This window comes from Thamnophis sirtalis, unplaced genomic scaffold, assembly GCF_051295495.1.
Source record: "Thamnophis sirtalis isolate CommonGarterSnake01/CBP01778 unplaced genomic scaffold, rThaSir2_p1.2 scaffold_4, whole genome shotgun sequence".
NCBI lineage: Eukaryota > Metazoa > Chordata > Lepidosauria > Squamata > Natricidae > Thamnophis > Thamnophis sirtalis.
This window is the reverse complement of record NW_028261384.1, coordinates 30,611,684-30,628,497: the sequence shown is the minus strand read 5'-3', so window position 1 is coordinate 30,628,497 and position 16,814 is coordinate 30,611,684. Positions and strand designations below refer to the sequence as shown.

Sequence of the window (16,814 nt, the reverse complement as noted above, 5' to 3'; positions counted from 1 at the left end):
GTAACAGCGTTCCGTGTGCTTTCAGTGCGTAATAATGCTGGCCATATGACCACGGAGACATCTTCGGACAGCGCAGGTTCTTTGGCTTTGAAACAGAGATGAGTACTGCCCTCTAGAGTCGGGAATGACTAGCACTTATATGTGAGGGGAACCTTTAGCTTTATATAATAAGTAATACTCCATCTTGGTATGTTTTGATATTTTTATGCTTGTAATAGATGACTAGACTCCTTGAGGAAATATTTATATATTAGACCTTATTGAGCTAGCTGGATCAACACTTCGTTAAGGACATTTTCTTCATTTGAAAATTAATACATATTTAAATATAATGTTCCATAAATGTCTACTGAAAACTGCCTGGATTTTGAAATGTTGACAGATCAATCCTTGTCCATCTTTTATCTTTTTTTAGGACTGTATTTTCTAAAATGTAATTGTGTCCAAGCACATGTCCACTCCCCCCCATCCTTTCTTTTTTTAAAAATGTTATATAAATATTAAAAATGTTATAAATGTTACTCTTTGAAAACACCTTGAAATTATACCTGTTTCCTACTTATCTATATGTAGCAGTCATTTGTAGATATAATTTAGGCTCTTTCTTCCTCAAGGAACAGAAAATTGCTTGAAAAGAAGAACCAGATTGATGTATCTTACTTAGCAAATTGAATCGCATAACACAGAATGAAAATAGGTCTTCTTACAGAGCAATCTATGGAACAGTCTTCAATCAGAGAGTCATAATTCCGTTAATTTTCCAGGTGTACATGGTATAACATATCAGGGTTGTAGTCAAAAAGTCTAGAAAGTGGCTTAGCTTGGTTCAAGATATTAATGGCTGAAAGGAATACCCTGAGCCCTTCAGATACCTATTTTGCCTTTTAAAATCCCCCAACTCCACTCTCACCCAAGAAAGGCTTTAGGGGCAGCAGAAAGAAACTGCATGTGGCCTGTGCTTTTCATACTCCTGCCTTAAGACTTAGGCTTTTTGTTGTTGTTGTTGTTCATTTTTGCTGTTGCAAATGTGCTGAAGATAAACCTAATGTAGTTAGTGAAGTCATGCTGCATTGTGAATTGCAAAATCAAAAACAGTTTTCTAGTAAAGATAACAAAGACCTACCCTTGAGTGATTGATGAGAACATTATATGAGTGCAATGGGCTGGAAAGTCATCATCTTGTCTTTTCCTTAGCCACAGGAAAGACATACTAGAGAGACCTCTTTTCTTCTGGCTATGCATAAGAGGGGTTTACATGGCATGGAAATGTGTTACACCAAGCAGAAGCTCATGAGTTTGCAGGGCACACAGTAAATCTGTTTAGTATCTGAAGCACAAAAGAGAACAGCACTCTTTTGATAGTGATGCCTGGCCCCTTTCATTTGCTTTTCTAAATATACCATTTGCTTCCAATTCATTGAGTGGCATTTTGCAACAGTGCATACTTTTCGTGTGGTAGACTCTCTGATTGGTGGGTGGTTGTTTTTATTCTTAATTGGCATGAGTAAATGAAAGGTTACTTAGGCTCTGATGTAGTAGAGGTACTTCAGTCTGTTTAAAGCTGTTTGCCAAAATACAGCATCTGTTTTAACCCTCCATATTTCCCACTGAGTAATTTGTAGAGGGATAATATCCTAACCTCTCACCAATTGCAACTATTCCTTGATTTTCCTAGTACGGTTTTCATGTTTTAATAACCACGACTATGCAAACAAGGAAAAAAGAATTCTGGATTTGTAATTAGATATAGTTATCTAGATAAACAAGACTAAGTAAGTATTCACCCCTCTTTGAGAAGGATGGAAGGAGAGTTCTTTTCATTTCTTTCACTGTGATGTCTCTTTTTTTATATACTTTCCAAGAAAAAGATCCATGAGAAGGAAAGAACTTGGTGTTTGTTTCCTAGCTTAATTTTTAACCTATCGGTATTAAACTGAGAAAAAGAGGGGCAGGCATTTATCCATGCTCCATTATTAGATGACAGTGGAAGAATATTAGGGCAAAAAAAATCCTCAAAAGGATATATGGATAAAAGCTAACTCCTTGCACCCTTTGAAAGGAGTGTTTGTCTTGGGCTAAGAAGCTAGACATAATTTCAAAGGGCAGAGGCTATACTGCAAGTCAGTATTAGATTGTCGTATTTAGGCACCCTTGAGACAAAAGTGTTATATTCAATTTCTTTGCAATTATATTTTCTTAATTCAAAGGTTCTGCTCATTTTTTTTGTTTGGCTTGTCTTAAGAAATTGAGATTTTTAAGGGTGACAGTTTTTGTTTACCTGGTTACAATTTTACCAGATCTGCTAAGAACTTGTTCCTTTCTGCAATTCAAGTCACCCTTAATCTAGGAAGGTGGTGCAAATTCTCTATTTGAGTCCCTCAGCCTGAAGCTGCTTGCAAAAAACATGTTCCCCTTTGGAGCATTATCTCAGCTTCCTAATCACTGACCAGCTGTCTTGTTAGTGAATAGAACTGTGGGCCCCATGCCATGTTTCATGTGAGGTCTTGGCTGGGTGGCCAAGCAGGCAGCCTGCAGCCACCATCAAAGCAATTTGAGAGATATTGGCACAGCATTGCCTCCATTAATATCTGTTGTCACATGCTGTCATGCAACTTAAACCAGAGAGGAAATGACCACTGGTGACAGAGGAAGTGTGCTGGTAGCGTTTAGTGTCTCTAGACATTGTCCTTGAGGTTAAACAAGTGGATACATTTATATGATGTCCATAAACAGCTGTTAGGAAGCAAAACCTGAATTTTGGCCCTATCACCATGTGTTTCTCTTCCAATAAGAAAAATGCTTTCAGCACAAGCCATCTCTTAAATGTTTACAATAATAATAATTAACAATAACAATAATTAACAAAACAATTCGACAAATGCATTTTCAGATATAAACTTAACTTCATTTAGTAAACATTATAGCTTAGGGAGATCATCTAGGAATGGTTCCTCTGAGCTGTAACATGAAATCAGCCAATGTTATTTTACCAATATATAATAGAATGATGTTTGAATCAGGATGAAAAGGAAAGAGATACAATTCCATGTTTCATTCATATAATTTTGCATTTTGTCCATTAATCTTCAGTTTAGGTTCTCCTAATATTTAGAAGACACACCGGCTTCGTACATAATGCTAAGACATGTTTTAAATGTCTTTTGTGTTCATGTATCTACTAAACAGAAATCGTAATACAGCCTTTAGTTTAAAAGAGGAGGTGGAGTTGCACTGTATACAAGAAATAACTATATCTCTACAGAAATAGAGCACAACAATGATGAGAACTATCTTGAATGCATTTGGGCCAATATTAAAGGTTGGGGGCAGGAGAGAGAATGACATTGCCATAGTTCTATACTACAGGCCACCCAGCCAAGCAGAGGAAGTAGATGAACTTTTTGCTAGTCAGCTAACTAAGGTTTGTAGGAAGCACACCACAATAGTAATGGGGGATTTTAACTACCCTGACATCAACTGGGAAACAAACTCTGCACCAAGTGGAAGATCCAACAAGTTCCTAATGAACCTAGTAGAAAACTTTGTTTCCCAAAAAGTAGAAGGGGATCGGCCATATTAGACTTAATTCTCACTAACAGAGAGGAAATGATAGAAGGTGTTGAAGCCATAGGAATCCTGGGGGTAAGTGACCATGCAATATTGAAACTCAACATTATGTAAACACAAGTAGTAGAACAAAATCAAACTCGAGACTTGGATTTTAAGAGAGCTAATTTCAATAAACTTAAAGAGAGCTTGGGAAGAATTCCATGAATGAGAATCCTCAAGGGGAAAACAACTCAAGAAGCTTGGGAAATTTTGAAAAATGAGATTACAAAAGCTCAGTCTAAGAAGAAAAATAACAGCTCCCAAACGAAACCAGCATGGCTGCATAAAGAACTCTCTGACAAATTGAAAGACAAAAAAAAATTAAGTATAAAAAGTAGAAAAAAGGGGGACATAACTAAGGCAGAATATCAGCAAATAGCCCGAGCCTGCAAAGGTTGAAGTAAGGAAAGCTAAGCCTCACAATGAAGAAAGGCTTGACACAAAAGTAAAAAAATAACAAAAAAGCTGCTCCCAACATGTTAAAAAAAGAAAAGGGTTAAGGAAACAATTGGTCCATTGCTGGGAGAAAGTGGCAAGAAGGTGACAAGCAACAGGGAGAAAGCAGAACTATTTAACTCATTTTTTGCAACTGTCTTTACACAAAGGGATAAAACAGTCCAACCTATCAAAAAGAGCACCACAAAAATCAGATTAAGAACACAAGTTGAAATAGGGAAGAAAATGGTAAGTGAGCACCTGTCTACCCTAGATGAATTCAAATCACCAGGGTTTCCACCCCAGGGTTCTGAAAGAACTGGCAGATAAGATCTCAGAACTACTGAACTATATCTTTCAGAGATCCTTGAGCACCGGGGAACTGCCATAGGACTAGAAAAGAGCTGATGTGGTTCCCATCTTCAAAAAAGGGGGGAAAAATAGATCCAGGAAACTATAGACCTATCAGCCTGATCTCAATACCAGGAAAGAGTCTGGAAAAGATAAGCAACAAATTAGCAAACACCTAGAAGTAAACAAACTAATAGCCAAAAGCCAACATGGCTTTGTCAAAAACAGATAACGACAGACTAATCTTATTGCATTCTTTGACAAAGTGACAAAATTAGTGGGCCAGAGGAATGCTGTCAATATAGTTTACTTGGACTTCAGTAAGGATAAGGTAGACCATAACCTACTACTAGATGAAGTAGAAGAATGTGGGTTGGACAGCATCACCACTAGATGTATTTGTAACTGGCTGACCAACCACACTCAACGTGTAGTCCTCAATGGAACTGCATCTACATGGAGAGAAGTATGCAGTGGAGTACCCCGAGGCTCTGTTTTAACTTTTCAACATCTTTATCAATGATTTGGATGAGGGGATAAATGGGGAACTCATCAAATTTGCAGATGACGCCAAGCTGGCAGGAATAGCCAACACTCCAGAAGACAGGCTTAAGATACAGAAGGATCTTGGCAAACTTGAACATTGGGCACTATCTAATAAAATGAAATTCAATGGTGAAAAGAGTAAGGTTCTACATTTAGGCAAGAAAAACAAAATGCACAGGTACAGTATAGGTGGTATCTTGCTAAATAGTAGCAACTGTGAGAGGGATCTTGGAGTCCTAGTGGACAACCATTTAAATATGAGCCAGCAGTGTGCAGGAGCTGCCAAAAAAGCCAACACAGTTCTAGGCTACATAAACAGAGGGATAGAATCAAGATCACATGAAGTGTTAATACCACTTTATAATGCCTTGGTAAGGCCACACTTGGAATACTGCATTCAGTTTGGGTCACTACGATGTAGAAAAGATGTGGAGACTCTAGAAACAGTGCAGAGAAGAGCAACAAAGATGATTAGGGGACTGGAGACTAAAACATGAACGGTTGCAGGAACTGGGTATGTCTAGTTTAATGAAAAGAAGGACTAGGGGAGACATGATAGCAATGTACCAATATCTCAGTGGTTGCCACAAAGGAAGAGGGAGTCAAACTATTCTCCAAGGCACCTGAGGGTAGAACAAAAAGCAATGGGTGGAAACTAATCAAGGAGAGAAGCAACTTAGAACTGAAGAGAAATTTCCTGACAGAACAATTAATCAGTGGAACAGCTTGCCTCTAGAAATTGTAAATGCCCCAACACTGGAAATCTTTAAGAAGATGTTCGATAGCCATTTGTCTGGAATGGTATAGGGTTTCTTGCCTAGGCAGGGGGTTGGGCTAGAAGACCTCCAAGGTCCTTTCCAATTCAGCTATTGTATTGTATTGTAGTATTTATAAAATATGGAGCCAGTTACTCTCAAAATTATTTGCTAAGGTGATTTGTAGAATGACATATGTAATCGGTAATGACCTTTAACCAAATTAGGAAAAAATCTTTTGATGAGTAATCTGGCAACATTAATTAGAAGGTACTAGAATATATTATCAATATAGTGTAATCCATAATTTTCATATTTATTTTCAACATAGAATGAAAATAATGCAAAATGTCTTTTATCTTGTCAAATGACTAGTAAATATAATTTCATAAAAGCAACAGAAAATAAAACTGTTAAGCATTTCATTATCATTATTAAAGAATTTTTCACCAAATCAATAAAATGAAATATGGAAATTGGGTCTGAACATTAATTTATCTTCACACAGCTACATGGATTTATTGATGGTTAATAGTTTTTTTTAAGTGAGCCCTTTGAAAAATGTATGGGTAGATATAATATCATTGGATATATTTGCCACTTAATTCCATTACTTTGAAATAGACTTACTTTATGAAATGTGGTATCCCAAAATATAACATTTTTGCTTCTTTTCTCTTAGGATATGATGTTTCAGCTGCTGCGAGGCCTTGATTTTCTACATTCACACAGAGTGGTCCACCGTGATTTAAAGCCTCAAAACATTCTAGTTACCAGCAGTGGACAAATAAAATTAGCTGACTTTGGCCTTGCGCGAATCTATAGTTTTCAGATGGCTCTTACTTCTGTGGTAAGTTTCAATGTATTTTGCTTATTTTAAAATCTAATTCCAAGATTAGGTTTTGTATAGATGCAATTTCATCAGTATGAAAAAATATCTGAGAAAACTGAAATCAGGATTCCTATCTGTCAGTCTTTCAACATAGGCCAAGAAAGTCCAAGAAATCAATGCCGTGAATAACAATAGGACCTTTATTGTAAGTTACAGTAACAAAATCTTGCAAATCTGAAAGCATTTCCCTCTCCCCTACCTTTACTCTCCACAGAACTAGAGAAAATTTCTTCACATGAATTCCATATTGCCATTCCTTCTGTGGATTGAAATATCACTTATCTGACTATTGTCCTGGCTGTTCTCCTTCTGTTCTCCAGAATATTCTCACAGACCATGACACTATCCCAATGCTCTCTAACTATACTGGGCTTCCTTGATTTCCAGGTAGCATGGATAATGGAGCAAAACTGAGAATTAGTATCCATTGCATCTAGTGATACCTAATGATGGAATATCAAAAATATTAAAAATTGTAATTTATTTGAAGTAGTTCTATACTTGGGAAAGGAAGAATTACATTTGCCAGTTATTGGGACTTACATCAATAGGGCTATCTTACTTACCTTACTAAAAACCAGCAACATTATATTCCTCCCCTCCCCCAGTCTCACAGGAAACCAAATGTGAGATTTGAACTGCTGAATTGCAGCTAGCAGTCAGCTAAAGTAGCCTGCAGTACTGTACTCTAACCACTGCTCCACCCCAGCTCTTTGCACACAATTCTAATAATGATAGTACAGTTTAAAATATACATAATCATAATCTTTCAACTGCTAACATTTTTGTATACATAGTAATTATAATATGTTCTATTATAGTTCAATATACATAATACTATTTTCCCAATTTCTACTTTCTACTTCTTTTTTCTAACACTTAATAAAATAACCACCATATTAAAAAAGATTAACACAGAAAATACAGAAATAAAATGCACGAGTTTATAGATTTGTCTGAAGAAAGCAAAATTGAATAAGAAAAATAGAATGATAAGAAATGGTCTTACAGTAATCTTTAGGTGAGCATGCTAATAAGAAATGCATTTTTAAATGTTTAAGTGCAATTCAGTGTACTTTCCCAATTGCCGCTTGAGTTTTCCTCTTGGCATACTTATTGCTGAAGTGTTATATGCCATGAATTAGACGAGGAATTAGAGAGCAAAGGCAGAATATTGATAAGAAAAAGTGGTGGACTAGGAACAGGGGGCCTAGGTTCTAATCCTTCCTTAGACAAGAAAAAGACCAAGAACATGAAAATTAGAAAACAACAACTATGTTTTAAAAGCAAATAAAAGTCATTTGTAACAGGATTCAGAATACTGAATAAATACAGAATAAAGCTTCCAGCTGAGAAAGCTTGCATACTGGTTGTAAATTATAAAAGCATTCCTATTTATAGTTAGGTTCTTCAGAATCAGATCCAGGAATTAGAGAGTAACCGTGTAACATCACTTGCTGAAATTATCCCAAACTATACTGAAGCATTCTGCTGCATGTTTGCATTTTGATTCTAAATTTACAAACATTTATAAATAATTCAGAGATTTGGGTCAGTGGTAAACTCTGCTGATTCAGAGATTCAGATCTATACCTTGTAACCTATAGAACTGGAGAACTAACAATAAATCAGATATATTTATCTAGTAAAATTACATATCCTACATAAGAACTTTTAAAGTTTTGGTTTCTCCATAATCCTTTCTAAAAATTTCCTGAACATTTTGAAAATAGAGATTATCAGAGCTTCCCAAAATAAGGTATTTAATGCTAACTTTAAGAATCAAGATGTTCTCCTCCAAAATGTCTATGAATATGCTCAATCTACCAGATCATGGTTGCTTTTTCAAAAGGTAATTGGATTTTCTTCGATTTCCCTTAAGGATGTTTCACTTCTCATCCAAGAAGCTTCTTTAGTTTTGACTTCTGAATAAGTTCCTTGGATGAGAAGCAAAATGTCTTCAAGGAAAAGCAAAGAAAGTCCACTTGCCTCTTGAAAAAGCACCTTTGGGTTCTCCTCCAAAAATTAACTTAGTCTCATCACAGTTTGAAATAATTGCTTTAACATGGAAGAAGATATAAAACATCGTGAGTCTCTCAAGATAAATTGTTGTACAAGAATGCATACACAATGATGGTATAAAAAGACTCTTGGGAAGCCTTTTGCTGTGATTAAATGAAATGAGAACTCCATGTTATTCCTACAGCAGAAAAGAGAAATGCAGTTAGAGAAGCTCTAAGAATTATTTCTAGAGCCAAGGTGGCGCAGTGGTTAAATGCAGCACTGCAGGCTACTGCTAGATCAGCAGGTCAGCGGTTCAAATCTCACCGGCTCAGGGTTGACTCAGCCTTCCATCCTTCCGAGGTGGGTAAAATGAGGACCCAGATTGTTGGGGGCAATATGCTGACTCTCTGTAAACCGCTTAGAGAGGCCTGAAAGGCCTATGAAGCGGTATATAAGTCTACTGCTATTGCTATTGCTATTTACTGAAATATCAGCCAGTTCCAGCTTTATACCTTGTTTCTTTAGAAGTTATATATTTTGTCATTTAGATGATTATCAGTTAGATAGCATATGTGAGAGCCAGGGATTGGACTAGCTGCTGGAACAGGAACAAGGAGACCTTTTAAACAGACAATTAAAATCATTTGTAACGGTATGTTACAAGGTTTAATCCACATTTTAAATGTTGTCTAGCAAAATAGGAATGCCTTAGCCCCGTGATGGCAAACCTATGGCACGTGTGCCACAGGTGGAACCCAGAGCCATTTGTTAGGACACTCGAGGCGTTGCACGCCGGCCAGCTGACTTCGGCCTTCTTTTGAGGCCGTTTTTCCCCAAACTGGTCCTATGGGAAAACAGGAAGTTCGGGAATGAACTTCTGGTTTGTCCGTAGAGCCGTTTTCATTCTCCGGAGGCTTCAGGAGGCTTCCCTGAAGGTTCCAGAGGCAAAAAAAGGCCCTACAAGCAAACTGGAAATCACCAAACTTCTGGGTTCCCCGTAGGAATGTTTTTTGCCCTCCGGAGGCTTCAGGGAAGTTCCTGAAGCCTCCGGGGGGCGGAGGGGCTGTTGTTGCCCTCCCCAGGCTCCTAGAAAGCCTCTGGAGCCTGGGGAGGGCAAACAAAAGTGCCACAAGCATGGGGGGAGCACTGGTCTCACACTCATGCGTGTGTGTGTGGGGGGTCACATATCACATACATAGCATTATGGGTGTTACACGCCCATGCACGACCCCCCTGCACTCCCCCCATTTTTGGCACGGGAGCCCAAAAAGGTTAGTCATCACTCCCTTAGCCATTTGCATGAACTCTAAAAAGAAAGAAAGAGTGAATTCTATATATCTTGTTATCTCATTGCCTAGAAAGCTTTATCTTAGCTAGCTATACCTAGACAAAGAAGATAGTTGTAATAGTTGGGGTAGTCTCCTTAAGAGAAACTGATCTTCAAATAACTGGCCTTAAATCATTTGTGGTTTTATGGCTAATCAACTATTTCTTTATTTCTGATTAATATTTAATCAAAAACTGAGGTAGTTTATGCAATACTAAAGTTACATGCTTCGTGAATCAGATTCTTGTAAACATCCTCATTGCCACATTTTGTAATGTTGACCCTGATATTTGTGAACAGGATTTTAAAAGTAGCTTGGAGCAAAGGCCTTGCAGAAGGCCTTTTAAAAGAAGTATTTTCATCTGGCATATGGTTTTATGCTTTATTCGGGGACATTTTTTGTTTCTTTGCTGGTTTAGAATAGACTAAGAATAGAATAGAATAGAATAGAATAGAATAGAATAGAATAACAGTGTTGGAAGGGATCTTGGAGGTCTTCTAGTCCAATCCCTTGCTTAAGCAGGAAAGCCTATACCATTTCAGACAAATGGTTATCCAACATCTTAAAAACTTCAAGTGTTGGAGCATTCACAACTTCTGGAAGCAAGTTGTTCCACTGATTAATTCTTCAAATTGATAGAAGCAATAATCAAACTAGGCACATAAAGAAACACACCTTTCTGAAGAAAAATCAACATAGATTCTGAAAGGGAAATCCTGTTTTAGCAATCTTCTGTTTTTTTAAAAAAAGAATGCTAGCAGGCATGTAGTAGAAATGACCTCTTAACATGGTGTGTTTGGATTTTCAAACAGCCTTTGACAGAATTATTCAGCAAAGATTTTTGCGTAAACCTAGCACTTACAAGATAATTACCTGCCCTCATTTTGCCGATTTGTTAGCAAAGAGCATGACTTTATAGACAACATTTTCAGTGGAGGTGAGTAAGTAGTGGAGACCCTCAAGAGTATATGTAAGAAAATATATTTAGCTATTGTGAATTCTTGGTGTTCTCTGTGCCTGATTGTTCACTTACCCAACTAGATAATATCATTGCATCTGATTTTGAACAAGATTTTAGCACATGCTCGTTCTACAATATAGGGAAAAAATAGAGATGTAGATTGTATTTCCAACTCAAAACTAATTATAAATATCTAGAGGTATCTTCAATAAATGTAATCTTCAATATGTACACTTCAAGTGCATAATGGAGTCTCAAACTTGTCTTTCAAAGGATTTAAAATGGCAATAACTATTGCTTGAATAAGTGAAAGTCAGTCATATGCACAAAATTCACATATTCTTCCTGAGTAAAATGTGAATGAAAGTATATCAGTAGAAATGTTAATTTTTGTCCCTTTTAATTGAAATCCATGGGAAAGGATCATCTTACTCTTTTGCTAAGATCAGAAAACCCAATGCCAACAGAGGTTATTAAAACTTTTTCACCTCCCTTTCATTCATCTTCAAATATCATGAACGTGTTTTGTTATTACATCCTTGAGTAGGTATTCTACTTGAATAGGTATCCAGATTTCTAGGGGTGTATTAACTTGGGTAGAGAAATAGAGAAATAGGTAAGTAAATAAAGAAATGTTCAAGTCAAGGAGGTTAATAACATTTTTATATCATTTAATTTTGCCTTTGGAGAAGAAACATAACTAGGTAAGATAACAGTATTGTTTTATAAAGTCCAACAGTCTGTTTTCACAATGGCCAAATCACTGTACAAGGAAACCCAGAAATCTCCCAGCAGAGTGTCTTCAGAGGCAGTCACATGGCCGTCAAAGTTCATAGCTATTCAATTCATTTTTGAAAGCTGAGTTATTGTTTGCTTTTATGCACAAAGACTTCAATGCAACTTCAAAAGACGTTAATGAGTCTAATTGATATGAGTTTAATATGCAGTGCAGTGGTAAAATACTGGTTTAATAAAAAATATATTGCTTTAAAATATTCAGATTGTTTATGGCAGGGATAATTTTATTCTTGTTTTGGGCTTGCTGTGGGCTTTTATCATATAGCATATTTATGTTTATTTGGATAAGAATTGAAAACAATAAGTGAATACTTTTCTTATATTGGTTTACCCACTTATATTAAAACTTTCAAATGCAAAGCACCTTAAACATTGAAAAGGCAGCATAATTAAAATATATCAAACAGAGTATTAGTAGGCAATCTTATGTTGCTGAATGGCATACATGCTACAGTGTGTAAATACGCAATTTATTTGCATTTTATTATTTTCTTTTATTGAAGATACACCATTTGTTGTGTAGGCATTCCATTGCATTCACTAAGGAATACACCATTTCAAAAACTTCATGGATACTTTCAACTATTTGTGACACTACATGTTTTCTCTACCTTATGCCACTGAAGCAGCAGAAATTTTAAATAAGTAAAGGCCTCCCTATCGTATCAGTTCTTGTGGGAAAATATGCTTCAGTGACTTACTGGCGCTGCCTGTGGAATGTGGCATTTCAAAGTACCTTTTTACAGTGGGAAAGAATTTAGTCAAGAATAAACAGTCTGACCTTGTTAAATGGACCAAAGTCCGTACATATCCCAGTTCCAGAAAGCTAGTTTTTACTAGACTGTGAAAGAAAGCTCAGTTTTCAATTTTCAATTTCAATTTTCTATTTGGATTTGGGGTAAGGAGCAGGAAATTTAGAGAATCCTTGCATGCATTGTAATTTTACATTTTCTCTTTGAGGCAATGTAGCATATTAGTATTATATTTAGAACAAGATAATTTTGTCTAAAAAACTTCTATCAATACAGCGCTAATAATAATTAATGTTTAATGTTAACGAATAAGTGTTAATGAAAATGAATAATCTCATCCCATGATAATAGCCATTCTCAAGAACACACCAGGTTGGTTAATTTGTTTGGGGACTTTGGAGACCCCAAAGGAGAATTAGATGGGAGAAGGAATAGATCAAGTAATCCCTGTGGTACAACATTGGAACACTAATTAATTTGTCACTGTCTTTCCCCCTCCCCCCATTCTTACTCAGTTTGGAGCAAGGGGAGGTTGCTAGTGATCATAAATAGTTTCCTGCAGCCCAGTATATTCCAAATTTCTGCTTTCTATAATTTGATGTGATCCTGAAATGTTGGGATTTCTTTAAAATTTACCAATCTGCAGCCAGCATCACAGATGTTATAGTAGGCACTTGGGGAAGTAGAGACCTAACATTTCTGAACAGCAGCAGTGTTGAATCCCGAGTAAGTCCTCGGACTTACGAATGACAGCTCGGCAACAGCCAGGTGCGCCTTAGCCAATCAGGTGCGACCTGCAAGTTGCCGGGCTGTCAAAGGCGCGGCTATTGGTTCTCCTGTCTGACAGCTCTATATAAAAAGTTGTCAGAGAGAGGAAGGGTGCCGGTCTACTCCTTTTGTTTGTTCTTGCCTGTAATAAACGTGTTATACATACGGTTACCTCAGACGCCTCCCGCCTGGTTCTTACCGAGAATCTAACACTGGTGACGAGCTGGTGGGATTCCAGGCTCTGAGTAGGACCTACAGGGCAAGCAACAATTTTTTTTTAGCCGCCCAATGACCGGACGATCTTCCGCGCTTCGCTTCACCTCAGCCGCTACTCGACATGGCCGGAATGCCCGCTTTCGCTTCTTTCGGAGTGGCCGGCGAATCCTGGGCCACCTTTTTAGAGCGGTTCAAGTGTTTCTTAATTGCTAACAATCATCAGGGATACTCGCAAGCCAGAAAGTGCGGGTTCTTTTTGACCGCCTGGGACCCGAAATGTTCGTGACGGCCCACTCCTTCGCGGCCCCTCGGGCTGTCTATGATCTGTCGTGGGACGAACTGATGGAGAGGCTCCAAGCCCATTATGCCCCAACGCCATCCAAAATTACGCGCCGGTTTGCATACCGCCGGTGCGTTCAGAAGCCGACTGACTCAGTAAATCAGTTCCTCAGGCCTTACGAGTCGCTGCCGCTCAGTGTGATTTCCTTGACCTGGAGGACAATTTGACTGAGCAGTTTGTCTGTGGTCTTAAGGACCTTTTTCTCAGACGGCGTCTTCTCGGCAAGACCAACATCACGCTTACATTTGCCTTCGACGAGGCAAGGGCCGCAGAGCTCACGGAGCTGTCCGCCATAGAGATGGCCCGCTACCTGCCTTCCGCACCCGCTTTGGCTGCCAAGCCTGCCTTTCTGCCCCACCGGCTCCTGCCTCTCTGCCTCCGCCACCTTCGGATATCACCAATCTCATCGATGAACTGGTTCCCCTGCCGGACCAGTTCTACGAGGCGCAGGTCGATCGACTGAGGGCCATCCCTCAGCCACAACAGCCTTCTCAATTCGTGCTCCTGCCGCTGCCGCCGCCTGTCTCAGCTGCAGAGATCTCATGCCCGGGCAGCCTGCCCTTTCAAGACGGCCGTCTGCTGCTGCTGCGGCAAGAAGGGCCACCAACTTGCCACCTCTGCCTCAAGCCGACCAGCCTCCAGTCTACGGTTCCCCAGCACCTTCCTAGAACCAACCGGCCAGACGCCTGCCAGCCCACTGTGACAATTGCTACGCCCTGGCGGATGATGTCCCTGCCCGTGACCCGTCAAAAGCGCGGACGGCAAAAGCGCGATCGACAAAATCGCGCCTTTGACGTCATCACAGCGCGACGAAAAAGATCGAAAAATTCAAATAAAAATTAATAAAAATTAAATTAAAGCAAGCCGATTCACATAAAGGTAAGGGTTAGGGTTAGGGTTAGGGTAAGGGTTAGGGTTAGGTTAAGGGTTAGGGTTAGCTTTAGAGCGTTAGTGTTAGGGTTAGGTTAAGGGTTAGCGTTAGGTTTTTCGTTACTTTAACGGTTAGGTTTAGGGTTAGGTTTAGGGTTAGGTTAAGAGTTAGGTTTAGGGTTAGGTTTAGGGTTAGGTTTGGGGGGCTTAGGGTAAGGTTTTCGCTTTATTTTTACATTTTTCGAACTTTTTCGTCGCGCTGTGATGACGTCACAGCGCGCTTTTGTCGAGCGCGATTTTGTCCTACGCGCTTTTGTGGTGGAACCGTCCCTGCCACCCCTGCAGTGTCGGTCCACCTCGCCTCCGTGGGTATCCAGAAGATCTCCATCAACATTTCTATTGAAGGTTCCCCCTGCCTAATGGAGGTCGACTCGGGCTCCTCCAGGTCACTCCTCTCCTGGGACACCTTCACCAGACTGTCCCCGTGAGTCTCCAAGTTCCAGCTATCTCCCTCGGACACTTTGTTAAAGGACTACCAGGGGACTAACATTCCGACCCTGGGCTGTTATGGGGTGCGGGTTCAGTATGGGGCAATTGTGCTGTTCTCCCTGTCCTAGTTGTTCAAAAGCCCCTCCCCTCTATTTTAGGCCTTGACTGGTTCACTTCTCTGGGCTTATCCCTGACAGGGGTGCATGCTGTGGCGGACACGCCCCCTGATGTGGCAGCTGTCCTTCAGGACTACGCCGACGTTTTCAATGGGGAACTTGGGCAATATAAGGGCACCCCTATCTCCCTTAACTTGGACCCCCAGGTTGCCCCCATCCGGCTGAAGGCCCGCAGGGTGCCTTTTGCCTTGAGGCCTAAGGTTGACGCCGAACTCGATAAGCTGTTGGCGCAGGGCATCCTGGAGCCCATTGACCATTCACGCTGGGAGACCCCAATAGTGATCCCCGTGAAGGCCGACGGGTCCATCAGGATCTGCGCCGACTACAAGTCAATGATCAACCTTGGCCTTCAGGCAAACCCACATCCAGTCCCTGTCGTGCAGCACCTGCTCCATTCCTTGGGGCAGGGCTGCATTTTCTCCAAACTGGATATGGCGCAGGCCTACCAGCAGCTCCCGGTGGATGATGATGTGGTGGCTGCCCAGACCATCGTCACCCACCGTGGGGCTTTCCGCTGTCGCCGCCTCCAATTTGGCGTTTCCGTTGCCCGGGGATCTTCCAGAGCCTCATGGAGCGCTTGCTCCATGGGCTCCCCAGCATTGTCCCTTACTTCGATGACATCCTGAGCGCTGCAAACAGCCACTCAGGACTCATCAAAGTTCTCCAGAAGGTCCTCGACCGTTTTAGGGGCGCGGGTCTCAAATTGAAGTGCAGCAAGTGCTCCTTTGCTGTGCCCCAAGTGGAGTTCCTGGGCTTCTTGATTGACGCCCAGGGAATCCACCCCACCCCCTCCAAAAGTTCGGCCATCAGGAACGCTCCCACTCCTACCTCCAAGGTGCAGTTGCAAGCGTTCCTCGGCCTTTTAAACTTTTACGCGCCATTTCTTCCTCACAAGGCGTCACTAGCTGAGCCGCTGCATTGGTTGCTCGACCGATCCGCGGCCTCGCAATGGGGCAGCCGCGAAGCGCATGCATTCGTGGCTGTCAAATCCCTGCTGACGTCAGAGGCAGTCTTAGTCCAGTATAGTGACAAGATGCCCCTGACTTTGGCGTGTGACGCCTCCCCCGTGGGTTTGGGGGCGGTCCTGAGCCATGTCCTTCCCAATGGCTTGGAGGCCCCCATAGCTTTTTACTCCCGGACACTTTCCTCGGCTGAGAGGAACTACAGCCAGATCGACAAGGAGGCTCTGGCTGTGGTGTCCGGGGTTAAAAAGTTCCACGATTACCTTTACGGTCGGCACTTTACGCTCTACACTGACCACAAGCCTCTCCTTGTGCTTCTGGCCGGTGATAGGCCGACCCCTCCCATCCTGTCCCCCAGGATGACCCGCTGGATGGAGTTCCTAGCCGCGTATTCCTACGCACTGTGCTACCGTCCGGGCAAGCATCTAGGGTATGCTAATGCCAGCTGCTGCCCTCTTCCCTGCTCTGACCCCAGCCGGTCCCCTGCCTTTCTGTCCTCTCCATCACAGAGCTGGACCTTCCCTTGACAGCCTCTGACATGGCCACCCACTCGCACGCTGAC

General features: G+C 40.7%; 1 protein-coding gene across 4 annotated transcripts in view; it reads left to right on the top strand.

The window, feature by feature from the left end:
• CDK6 (cyclin dependent kinase 6) overlaps positions 1–16,814 on the top strand; it is a 129,659-nt gene that overhangs the window by 51,719 nt on the left and 61,126 nt on the right. For all 4 annotated transcript variants that reach the window (XM_014066494.2, XM_014066576.2, XM_014066727.2 and 1 more), the window contains exon 4: positions 6,379–6,546. In XM_014066494.2, coding sequence (XP_013921969.1) covers positions 6,379–6,546 — 168 coding nt within the window. The remainder of the gene's footprint in view (positions 1–6,378; positions 6,547–16,814) is intronic.